Genomic DNA, 13,204 nt, shown 5'->3' on the forward strand with positions numbered 1-13,204 from the left:
TAACTGTGTTGCAGGACTCTGGGAATTTTGTAATTTTGCTATAGGCTCACTTATTGCATTCTTACCTCTCCGACTTTTCTGCTCTTCCTCTGCTTCTCTGAAGGGGACAAATGAAAGCAGTATAATCTTGTTGAATATGGTTCTTGCTGATGAATTACATGAACAGCTGCTGGGAACACTCTAGGAATACAATTTGGTGAAAAAAAGAGATGAGATACAATAGAATTCCCTTATGATGCCATTCATTCTATATGCAGTATTATACCATATTGGTGGAGAAATGGGAAGGCCTAAAACTCAATTTCACTTTGAGCTGGTTTAAAAAGAAGCAATTCTACATACATTGCAGCCACAAAAACATATATTTATAAGCACAGACTTTTACTTTGTAGGTAGAAACTGCACAGCTGTATACATTTGATTTTTTGCATGCATAAGAACTTAGTTTTACAGGCACAACTATTGTACTTTCTTCTCAGTATTACCCAAACACTTATGCTAATTCTTCCATTATGTAGTTCATCTCTTTTCTTTGTGCTTTAAGCCAGGTTGGGAAGGGGGAGAAAACCCTACATTTCGGCATGCAGGACAATCAAAAATCCAATCCAGAAAATGGAAAAGTCATTGGTGTGGCAGTATTCCTGCAATATCCTCCAGCTCAGATTTTTGCATTGTAAAAACCCAGCATGCAATTGTGTGTTAAGACTGGAAATTAAAGCTAATCTCCTCAGTTACGTTACGAATGTTATACACCAAGTGAAGCAATAGCATTTTGCTTTCTTGTCTTTTGACTTTAGTGAATTCTTTCAGTTCTTTTTCACTTTGCAGAGTATGGGAAACACACAGAGAATAAAACACGCCTGTCTTCAGAAATGGGAAAGAATTACATTGATCTTGGATCAATTACCATTTAGTGTAGTTCTAATAATTCTAATAATGATATTTTGGAAAGGTTGATGGGGATCTTGGTAAGATAGAACCTGCTCAAGCCTTTGGCCACATGTCCCATATTTTGAACCAGATGTCTGTGGTTTACTGACTTGTTTCCCTTCATCCCACTGCAGGCCAATAGTAGGAGTTGGATTCTTTTCTTGATTGGTGAGTCTAAAACAACTGGAAGTCTTCTTATGCTATGTACATTTTGTAAACTACAAGCTTGGTCTGAAAACAATGATTTTAGAGTTTTAGGCAGGTAATTTTAAATAAATAGTTAAAAATGTTATTCTGGAACACAATTTTTTCCATGCTTAGGAAAAGGGAAGAGGCCTTCTTGGTAGTTACAAGAAATACGTATTTAAAAAAATTAACTCTTAGAAATAATCTGAAAGTTTAATAGTAGTCATGAAGATTTCAACATAAATGATGTTTTGGTTTCTTTAACAGGGATTGCATGAGCTCTTGGGATGGAAGTGTCATCAGATGAGCTGTAACTATAGCTTGACACTCTGCATCTGTGCATGTGCATATCTTGATATTATCTAAGTATCGGTAACAGTGATACCTAAAGCTGCTGTGGATAAACACAGGTTTCTGATGACAGCATCTTAAGTACAGGAGAAAAGCTCTTGAGCAGTTGATAATACCATCATATCCCTCAGGTGCTGACAGAGCTTCATGCACAGTTTTTCTGTGAGTTGTTTTTCTGTATTTCACATATCACTTCTCTTTCCTGATGAAAATCATGGCTATTACTTCGCTCTAAATACTGACATTAAGAATTAACATCATAATAACTTTTAGTACCCTGGTTATTTTAAAAGAATTCAAAATCTCAATTTGACTTCTTAATGGTTGTAAATAGTATGTTTTGGACAACAGAATTGTATTTTAAGAAATAATGCAATTAATAAAGAATAATTCTTTTTGACCCATTTATGTTTTAAAAATTCTAAAGCCAGTTTTCTTTTTTTTAATTTTCTGAATTATCTTTTATTTTATGTGGAGGTTTGTTTTATTTTACTAAGGCCTTGGCTCCCAAGATGTAACAGTTGTACTGCTTAATCTGTAGAAACCAAGGTTAAATGAAACAGGTTCTCCAGTCATGAAATCATTAGAGTGAGGGGGACAAAAAAAAAAAAAAAAAGAAAAAAAAAAAAAAAAAGAAAAAAGAAAAAAAAGGAGGTCCAGTCTATCCCTGTTGTGGCAGGAAATGGGTAACTAGGTCACTCCTGACAGATGTTTGTATAGGCTGCTGTTAAAAACCACAAATGAAGGGGATTCTACAACCTCATAAATCTATTCCATCTCATCTAGACTTTAGGTTGAAAGGATTTTTTGTTGTTGTTGTTTCATTTTTTGTATCTAGACTACTCTTCTTTGAAGCAAATTAAGCAGTTACTAGTTATAATTCAGGTGTGTACAAAGATGTGTTGACCATGACTTTCTGTATGCAACCTTTTATGCATTTTCCACCCAGGCTTCTTTTTCTGAGGAAGCGAAGCCTCATTTCTTCAATCTTTCCTTGTAAGTCATATTCTCAAAATATCATTCTTCTTGATTTCATTTCAACGCCATCCAAATTGTTGAAATTGTTCTTGGAGTGCATTCCTAAAATTGCACAGAATGCTCCCGCTGAGACCTCAGCAGCACTGAAGATTGCAAAATAATTAGGTCCTGCATCTCACATACTGCACTCTTCCTAATACATCTTGGAACGTGAAATGCCTTTCTGCAGCATCATCATGTTGACTCATGCAGTTTGAAATCCACTTGAACCTTCCTATCCTTCTTTGCAATCTTGTTGCTTGTTAAAGCATCATGAGGTTATATGAATATACTCTGTTTTATTTTTGACAATTTCAGTCTGTCTAGCATGAGCTTATTGCAGTTGTAGTTTCTCACATTATCTAAATATTTTGCATTCTAATCTTCTTACCTGTGTTTGCAGCCCCCTTCCAGACTTATTGCAAATTTTACAAGTTTATTCCCTTTTCTATTTTCCAAATTGTTCAATGAAAAATTGAATAAAATAGGATGGATGAGAAGTCCCTGAAGGATTTTACTGCAGTGCCATCCTACTCTGTCAGAAAACCATCAAATACTTTTTGGGAGAAATACATAACTAGATGCACGTCAACTCTTCCTTGACTTTGTCTACACCATTTTCTGTATTGCAGGCAAAATTAGAAAGGACCCAGCTAAAGGCTTTGTTAAAGTACAGATACCACATTTACTGCTTCCTTCTTATTCAGTAGGCAGGCTGCCCTTTCTAGGAAGGAAATTGGAGAGGTTTGACACAATAATGATCCTAAGATTACATTTTAAAGCCTTACTACCTAATTGTTTTCTATCCTATTGTTCTCTTCAAGCCTATACACTAACTGCCTAATAACCTATGACAGTATCTCTCAGAGATGGATGGTTATTTATGAGAGGCCAATGGTATTTTTTTTCCTAAGGCAGTATTTTCATAATTTCTGTCTTCTTGGACCTCTCTTGCATGTCATGAATTCTCAAAAAACCGAAGCCAGAACACCTTCCCTCCATCCCAGAATCATCATACAGAGATTATTTTATTTTTCAATTGCTCCAGGGTAATATTTTAGTACATTTTCCCATGGAAACACAGTTTATACAATCCCACATATGACCAGTCAGGCCACACCATGCTTCTGAACTTGTTGCTTACTCTCCAGCTGAACTGGACTGAGTAGTTGTGGTCTCAGAGATACCACATTTCTACATATTTTGTGAAAATAAACAGGTAAATAGAGAGCATTCCATGGCAACAAGGAATTCAGTATAAATGAAACCCTGATATCAGGCATTGGAAAACTCACAGAAGAGTGTTATGAATATTCCAGCCATAAATTTTAGTCATCCTATTTGCTCTGGGCTAATGCAATCAGGAGACACAAGGCTACAGGGAGGCTGGCTTTATCCACTGCTTTTTGAACTAGGTTTAAGTCAGCAGGATTGGAAACTGGCATTTCTTAATATTGCTTAACACATTCCTTCCCTTTTCTGGTCTGTATGTCTTAGACCTTTGTTAAAATTAATTGCTTTCTATGTCTGACACTAAGGTATTTTGTAGACACATTAGGCAAATAAGCATTGAATATTTCTGAATTCTTTGTGTCACATTCTTTGCTGTCTTACTTAGATATTGGATTTGAACTTTTCTTTGTCTCCTTTAGTTTGTGTATGTGTAACCTTCTATTGGCATTTAGGTCCTGTCCCAGATAAACTTATATAGCCTCTTAGCCTTCATGCTTTGTTCCTTGTGTGAGTTTGTTATTCTTTTAAACTCATTTTTAGTCATCCGTTCTTGTTTTCACTGTTATGCGTGATTCCTTCCTGTTTTTCAGTTAACCAAATAGCTCCTGATGAAGCCTTGCCGCTCTCTTTCAGTGCTTACTTTACATCAGGGTAGTCTGCTGTTGTGCCTTTAATACATTTCTTTCAGTAACTGTTGGCTCTCCTATGCTCCTATTTCCTTATGAATTTCTTCCAAAAGATCTACCCACCCGTTCATTCCGTAAGCCAAGAAAAATCCACTTTTGGAAACCATACTCTTTCTGTCACTCTGTGCTTTCTTTGGCATCATTAATTTTATTGTTTTGTGATCAGTTTCATATTTGTATCTTCCACCTTTGTCTCAAAGGAAGCATTAACTGATGAGCTAAATATGCAAAGCAGTCTTTCGTCTCTTGTCTCCTCAACTGTCTGAAATCTCAGTACCCTGAAAGAAAGGCTGTTCCAAATCTGCTGACTATGGGGTTGTTATCTTTTTTCTGGAGGTGTGCTTGGACACAACAAGGGATAGGACACTGAACAGAGTGGGTGTCAGAACAGCTGGAGCAAAGCAGCTCCCCTGTCCCCAGCACAGGGGGCATTGCAGAATGATGCAGCAGACCAGCTCATCTGGAGCTGGACAGGAACAGAGAATCTGTAATTAGAATACTGTTATTTTAGTATCTAATATTTAATCACATGTCAGGCTTATTGTTGGTGTTTTGTGGCCAAAAATTGAAGGCCTTATTCAACAATTACAAAAACTCCCAAACCAACAACCCTAAACTGGTAAGACTTTTGCTTGCAAAAAGCATCAAGACATGCCCCATTGCTATTGGAAACCACATACAGACATGGCTCTCTGCAAACACTGTCTGTCTCTAATGGCTTAAAATCAAAGGCAACAAAATAAGCTCCAGGCAAGACAGATACTTCAGGAAAGAAGATATAAGGTGTAAAGAGTGAGATGGAGCTATGAAAGATGTGTGGGAAAGCATGAGCTTAAAAATACATGGAGAGGAAGCCTGACAGATAAGAGGGGCCTGTTTACCTGAGAGCAGCATTGTAAAAGGAATAGTCTGAGTGCAGAAAAAATTGCAGGGAAGAACAGACAAGTAGATTGCAAGGGACATGGGAAGAAAAGTAATATAATAAAATGAAAACAGACAGATGGGGAGAAAGAAAGCGGATGTAGCACCCATCAAGATTTTTTTATTATTATTAATTCTTCACCAGGGAACATTTAAAACCAACTTATTTTTTCTTAAAATGACATAAGCAAGAAGATTGTAAAACTGTCCTTGATTCTGACTGGAATGTAGCTAATAATTAAAGTAGCTAGAGCTGGAGTCAAAAGGAACATTTCTATGGCAAAAAAAAAAAAATCAAACCCAAATTCCATTTACTTTTTATGTTTGGTTTGATGGGATGTTTTTTGCAGGCTTCTTGGAGATTTGGAACAAAAATCATTATAGCAGAGATGGATCACTGGATCTGACTAATGGTGATGATATTAAAGGTATAATAAATGCAGTTTATGACAATTACATAATTGATAAAAATAGATCTATGTTTACACAGTGTTTGTGTCTAGTTCTTAAATGTAGGCTTAATGTGATAATGTTGTTTTCATTTTAGCTTCTCTGCATCTTGATAAGCTGGTAGGAAAGATATTTTTGCTAGTATATTATTTATACACGTTTTTGTTACCTTGCAACTCAGAGTTGCCAGCAAGTGCCATATTTTAAAAAAAAAAGTAAAGCATGTAGTACAGTACATGGCTTAAGGATACAGCTCTAATTCAGTGAGCCTCAAAATTGATTCAATCAAGTTCAAAATAACTTTTTCCTATAGAAGTTTTATTGCGCTAAACCAGTTTTAGAAAACTTCAACTAAACTTTAATGTTAGTACAATTGCAACATTCCTATTTGCTCATAAATAGAAATGCTTTGTGAGAAACAGGTGCAGAAGCTGTTCCAGTCTGAGATGGTGTTCTATCACAGCAATGCACTTGCTGTCACAGTCACATGGCATTTTACCTTGTAGTTGTGCCAAAACTGCATTCTGAATCTTCTGACCTACAGAACACAGACTGGAAGATTCTAGTCACTCTTCCAACCCAGGCTGGCCAGGAGCACGCTGGTCTGATCCAGGGAGGGACCATCCATGTGCTCAGCTGTGCTAGGAGAAGGAAGGACAGAGTGTTCCAGCTACAAACTTCATTCACCAAGACAAAAGACAGGGGTTTTTTCTCTTATGTTTTTGCAGCATTTTACATCTAACCTAGGAATGTCATAAATACATAATTTTGATGATGAAATAATTTTAGCATTTTCTACACAAGTTGCTATACCAGTATGTCTATTTAGTTGCAAGAATATTTTTCTACTATGCTAGTTAAATCAGATTGGCTGCTGGTGTTGGCATAATTATACAATGTGTGTAGGTCCTTCTATATATGGGGTAGGTGAGTGCATGTGTACACATATTTTTATATATAAAATTCATAAATATTGGCAAATATACAGTGAGGCATACATACTTATGAGTAATAGCTTATGCTTAAGAAAATACTGCAATGGGTTTATTATCCAGTGCTAGGCTGACAAGGAACTAACAAAGAATTTGAAACCTCTGTTGCACTGGCATTACAAATAATTGAGGGAATAAATCAAAGGATACCCAGTCTTGGTTGCTCTAATGTCTTGTGCCAAGTCCAAGAAGATGGAAGAAATCTAAATATAAAAAAGATGCCAAAAGCATCAGAAGTAAAGACCCTAATGATCTCTGACTCCTAACACTTCCCTGATTTGTCTCTGACAGAGACTGATTTAAGTTTGGAAGCATATCATTTAGCATATAGTTTAGAGCATATAGTTTACTACTTTCCAAGGATATTGTCATTTTTTGTAACTCTTGACTTCCCTTCCTAGAAGAACCAGCCTGCTAAATCAAGCTCCTCTTCTACCTCTACTTCTTCCAATCATCTCGTGAATTGGAGGCCTTCCTTCTAATTACGACATAATTTTGAAATGGTCTTATTTGGAACCTATATGTAAATAAATGTTATTCATATAATCAGTTACCTGGCGTGGTCATTGCTATGCCTTGGTATAGCAGTACCTGCTGCTTGCATGAAACCTAAGCCAGCTAATAGCAAATTGACTTTGATGGGAAAAAGAGAAGTAAGATATATGCAGTTGTTAAGAACATGTATTGTTTGATTTTATTAGATACAAATCTTTTATGAGGATGCTAAAATGTATTTGGTGCCTATGAACAATGAAGGTGAAGGTCTCAGAATAGGGAAGAAATTGTCGTATCTCTATAACTTGTCCCAAAGTCATAGCATAGTCTTCCTTAAGAACATGTGGGATAAACTCTGGATTTTATGTGCAATGTTTGAAATGATGCCTCTGTCTCTAAAGGATGTGTGTGGAAACTGTGTAACTGACATTTGACCTGAGTGCACAGTAATCTTTGTAGGTGCAATGTAGATGTCTCCAAAAACTCACTCCTGCTGTAATCTTTCTTACTGTCACTATTCAGACCATTAATTCTTTTCTTTAAGCACCTTCCTTTGCTATCTGCCACTTAACTTCTCTTACTTCCTAGAGATTGTGAACTTACTGTGATAAAAGTTTCTTGCATAGATAATTCCAGTGACAAAATTGAAAGCTCTTAAAATTTTAATACTTTTCAGGATTTTGTTGCCTACCTTTTTTAAAATCTTTGGAATAAGGAAAATTCCTTATGCTTTTCTGTTTTTCAGCTGGAGTTACCACTACCATAAATATTGCTAACTTTCATTTGACACATTCTTGTGAGAAAAACAGCACACAGGATTTTCACTCCTCTGTTCTGAATTTTGAGGTCCTCTTCCTTAAGAATTAGCAAAAGCAATTGAGTTTTCTGTGGCTTCACCTGGAATCAAATTTTCCAGGTAGGTACCTTACTTGTTGTTACCCAGAGCAATCCCAATGAATGTTGATTTCCCTGTATCTACTACCTCAAGTTATGCCTGATGTTGATGGTATGCAGCGCTCATGTAGACCTTGATAGAAGACTATTCTGTTCCTAAAAACTAGAAGGCAAAGAGAAAGATTTCATATTTATTATATTTTTTTAAAATAATAGTAGTACTTAGTACTATTTGAGGTGGATTTAGTATTTAACATTTTGGGCAGGTGATGCTGACTGCTCACCACTCCATCTGGAGAAAGACCATCTCTCTGGCCACTGGATCATAAAGTTTTATTGCAAAATAAAGACATTCAAGGAAAAGCATTATGTACATTTATGATGCTGTTTGATAAGGGAAATCTTTTGAAATTTGAAATTTCTGGAAGGTACTAATGAAGGTGTTCTCTCCTGCCATGATACTATTAAATTGGTAACACTGAAGCAATGTGGCTTTACAAATAAAGGGGTATATTAAAATCAGTAATCAGCTCTAACTCAGTGACAAAGTAGGTTTTCTGTAAACTAAAGAGGGGAATATACCCAGCTCCACGTGTTCTTGAAGTCATATACGTTGTCTCATCTGGAGATGGTCTATGTAATTCACACTCTGCTTTTGATCTCAACATCACCAACTCATGAAACCAGAGATACAGCGCTACTACATTACAAATGCAGACTCAAGCCATATTTTGCAGCAGGTACTGTGCTCTGCTGGGAAATCCTGCAGTACGTGCCCACTTACTCCTGGTCCCTCAATGAGGTGTTGTCCAACACATTATGAGATGGCAAAGATCTGATTATTTTTCATAGTGTTAATGTTTGAAAATATAAAAGACACTTCAGCCTTTTTATAATATTTAAACTGCATGTCTGATAGAGGAAGTAATGAATGGGATCTTCTTTATGATGTCCTTTTCCCCTAACCAAAGTAGTGCTTTACTTAAACAAGAAATCTCAACTGTGTCTGTGGAATGGTTTGTAGGCAACAGTTTATAAGCAAAACTGGCAGAAAGAATGCTTGCTTATGTATGGTTTTGTAAGGACAGCAGGGGTTTATATGAAGTGGATGCGAAGAGCTATAAACAAAGAGAATTTCTTTCACATTTTCACTTACTGCTTTTTACTTGGCAGATTTTAAAAGCAGCATGCTACAGCAGGATATATTCATCACAAAATGAGGTGCATGTTCACTTATGCTATCATGTGGATTGTGGGATTATGAGTATGTTTTAGTTTTAACCTAGCAAGAATATTCTATACCAGCTGCTAAGTACTAATATTGCAGACTGAACTGACACTGTTTTACTTCATTCCCAAGTACTGGAAATTTCCTGATGTAATTTGCTTATGTAAAGTTTGAGAACTCTTTAGGATCAAGTCCTTAAAAGCAGGTCCTTGTTGAAATATCAGATCAATTCTCCCAAGAAAAAAGTATAGCTGTTACTAGATAGATATCCTGGAACAGACTTGTTTAGTGAGTAAACATACTAATTTTTACTTTAAGTTAATACCAAATTGCAAGGAAACTTCTAGCTATGCCGTATACTTGTGGGAGGTGAAGATCTTAGATAATTTGACAGATGTCACTTTAAAAGGAAGAGACAGAATTAGTAATATGTGTGTTGTGCAGAGAGCTGCAATCCAACATTAGTAATCTATTCCTGTCATTCTCAAATAGAGGGGAAAGTAGGTTAGTAGATGGCCAGGATGTCTCCACACAGCAACCACAAAATAAGCGCCATGCCTGAATGATGAACATATTCTTCATATATACAAAATGCAATATATCTGCAACCCGTGATTTTTTTTGTAAGTAATCAAAGTCATTGTTATCCCTGTTATATATAAATGTGTATAAAATATATTTACCAGTTGCACTGATAAATTAAAAGGTTTTGTTTCAGAAGTGACTTTCCATGCATCTCATGTTCTCAGTCATGATTATGTTAATTTTAAGGAAGGAAAAACTGAAAAATTCGGCTAAGTTTGCACTTCAGTCTCTAAATTCAAGGCAGAGAGGAACGTTTTGAAATTCGCCAAGTCGGCGTTAGTGCCCGGTTGGGAGCCCCAGCCTGGTGGCTGAAGCGGGTGAGGTGGTGGGCCTGGTACGTGGCTCCTGCCCGACTTCCAGTTCATCCGATGGGAGCTCCCGCTCCTCAGCGAGGCGGGCTGCGGCTGGCGGCCAAAGCCTTCTCCCTCGGGACATCAGCTTCTCCCGAGTCCCGCCGAGTCTCTGCTGCCACACCGTCCTGTCCGGGAAGAGAAGAGCACTGAGAAGCGGCAGGCGCCCCCGGAGATGCTGCCTGAACACCGTCCACCTGGACGGCGCTGGGAAGCGCCCGCTGAGCCCCGCCGCTGCCGCTGCCGCTGCCGGAGCACGGGCAGGGCTCGCCCCGCGCGGCCGCACGCCGGGGAGGTGCCGGGCGGAGCGGCCCCGGCCGCGGCAGCCGCGCGTACCGTCTCCGTCTCCGCCGCCGCTCCCGCCCCCGCCGCCCCGCCCCGCCACCACCATGGCCGTGGCGGCGGGGCGCGGGGGAAGGCGCGGCGGTCGGCGCGGGGGCACGGGCGAACCGTGCCGCCGAGGAGACCGAGACGGAGGGGAACGCCGCGGCCTCAGGGGAGCTAGCTCCGGCTGGGCCGGGGCGGCCGGAGGGCCGCCCGCGGCTCGGAAGGTGCGCGCTCGGGCAAGGCGGGGAGGTCTCGCCGCGGGACGGGCGTGCACGGGGAGAAGGTTCAGCCGGCGGGGCAGCAGCCGGCCCGGGGCAGCGGCCCGGAGGCGGGAGCAGCCGGCGCGCTCGGGCCGCGCGGCGCGGCGGGGCCGGGGGCAGGTGCGTGCGCGGCTGGCGCCGCTCCCGCCGGCCGCCCCTGGGCGGCTCCGGCTCGGCGGGGCTCGGCTGGGCGCCGGCGGAGCGCGGCGCTCGCTCGGCTCGCGATCGTGTTTGCGCATGACCCCTCCCCGCCTGCGCCCTCCCCTCCCCTCCCCGGCGGCAGCGGCGGCGGCGGCGGGGAAGGTTGGCCTCAGACACAGGCGGCTGCTCGGCGGCGGCGACGCAGTGCAGAGGTGCGGGCAGGTTGCGCTGGCCCCGCGCCCCGTCTCTCCCGCGCCCCGCCTGCCTCCGGAGCTCGCTCCCAGCCGGCGGCCTCCCCGCGCCGGTGTCGGGCCGGCCCCCCGGCCATGAGCGCGGCGCTGGGTGTCCCCCCGCCGCGCCGCCTTCCCCGCCGCCCCCGGCGGCTGCCGGGCTCCAGGAAAGTAGCTTGATGAGTGTCCAAAGTAGCAGTGGAAGTTTGGAGGGGCCGCCATCTTGGTCCCGGCTCTCCACGTCCCCACCGAGCCTGCAGGGCTGCTCCGCGGCGGCGGCGGCCTCCCAGCTGCACGGCGCGCCGCCCGGCAAGCCGCCCAAGGAAGGTAACCAGCGCGCCGCGGGGCTGCGCGGGGGGCCCGGCCCTTGGGGAGGGGCCCGGTCGCCGCCGCCGGAGGCCGGTCCCGGACCACCGGGAAGCGGCGGCGGGAGAGGCCGGTGCCCCCGGCGGCGGCGCGGGGTCAGCGCCGGGCCCGGTGGCGGTGAGCGGAGCCTCGGGCGCTGGGCGAGCGGGGCCCCGCCGCCCCCGCCCGCTCGTCAGCGCGGCCGTGCCTCGTTGTTCCCCCCCGCGGGCCGCGGAGGGGGACCCGCCGTGCTCCCTCCGTGCCCGGGCCGTCCGCCTGCCGCAGCCGCTCGCGAATCCTCGGGCGGCCGCTCGCCGCCTTCTCCCCGAAAGAGGCTCCCCTCCGCCAGCGGCTAAGTAGAAGTGCTGCGCCGGAGGATGCAGCCGCTGTTGCTGGAGGGAGTTGGGCACTTTTGGCATCATGGAGGTGGGAAGGAGAGGGGCCGATACCGGAGGTTCGTCCCCATGGGCAAAGCGCCCTCGGGGGCGGCCGGTTTTGCGGCCAGAAGTGACAGGGCGCCTTGCGGCCGCCACGGAATGACTGCAACTTTCTCCTGTCCTCCATCACGCCTTCGATGATAATATTTTTCTCCTCCCTCCCCTGCTCCTCCCCTCTTGTGTTACACCGACAGCGACAGCAGGGTGTTGTGGGTGTTTGCAGGGAATATCTGTATGAAGGTTATGAGCAAACAAGTCCCTTCGATGTTCCCTTTCGGGTATTGTCTGCTTTTCCTCCTCGTGTTGTGTTGCCACAAGATGTAGCAGTTATACAGCTAGTGAGTTGCTCGGCGCTTTTAGCTAAAATAACTACTTGCTGAACGCCGGTTAGTGGCGGAGGAGAACTTTTATGCACAGATACTTGCATACCGAGCAGTTGTATAATTTTAATTGATTTGCCCCAGTTTAATGAATACCATTTCTTGTAGCATCTGCAAAACGTCATCGCCTAAGCAGGAAATTTGCTAACTTAAAATAGAAATAGTTGTGAAGATGGGGAGGCTTTGTTTTTTTAGGTCTTCCTGTAGTTGCTTGCTTGCTTGCTTTTTGGGTTTTCTTGTTGGGTTTTTTTGGTTGATAAGCAATGTAGGCACTTGGTAACAGGGATTCGACATCCTTTAAACATATCATGCAGTCTGGTTTCTCCATTTTCCACACCAGTAGTTGTCAGACTTGTATCACTCTGTGTCACTTTTGCACACGCTCCTGCAGGTAGATTGACATGAAATGCTCTAGAAAATACCTGGGAGGGAATTATGGTATATGTTAAAGATGCTGAGTAAAGTGGCAGGCATTTTGTGCTCATCTTCTCTGGGAAGCCAAAGCTGTTAGAAAAACGACCACCACCAGCCAAATTCTTAGTTTTAAGTTTACCGAGAGTCGATTTCTTCACTGTTGCAACTCTTGTTATGAATATGCATGCAGGTAACATGTATATGTAGGATATTTTTGGATGTATTTCAAATACCTGCCACACAAGCTTAAAATGATTATTCCAGTATAAGTTATGTATCTATTTTATGGAGGCCTTTGAGTACCTCTATTGAGACAAGAAAAATATTTTTTATGAAACTCATTTTAAATATG

The 13,204-nt window shown here is 42.5% G+C and overlaps 1 protein-coding gene across 2 annotated transcripts in view; it reads left to right on the plus strand.

Annotated features, from left to right (window-relative positions):
• Positions 1 to 10,732: 10,732 nt before the first annotated feature.
• TLK1 (tousled like kinase 1) overlaps positions 10,733 to 13,204 on the plus strand; it is a 68,238-nt gene continuing 65,766 nt past the window's right edge. Inside the window, exon 1 of one of the 2 annotated variants that reach the window (XM_063400536.1) lies at positions 10,733 to 10,869. Coding sequence is in view for 1 of the 2 variants with exons in the window: in XM_063400535.1 (XP_063256605.1) it covers positions 11,456 to 11,603 (148 nt within the window). In the remaining variant the exon portion in view is untranslated. Of the gene's footprint in view, positions 10,870 to 11,455; positions 11,604 to 13,204 lie in introns of those variants that run through there. The other variant, XM_063400535.1, reaches the window with a different exon arrangement.

The sequence above is a fragment of the Prinia subflava genome, chromosome 6 (genome assembly GCF_021018805.1).
Source record: "Prinia subflava isolate CZ2003 ecotype Zambia chromosome 6, Cam_Psub_1.2, whole genome shotgun sequence".
NCBI lineage: Eukaryota > Metazoa > Chordata > Aves > Passeriformes > Cisticolidae > Prinia > Prinia subflava.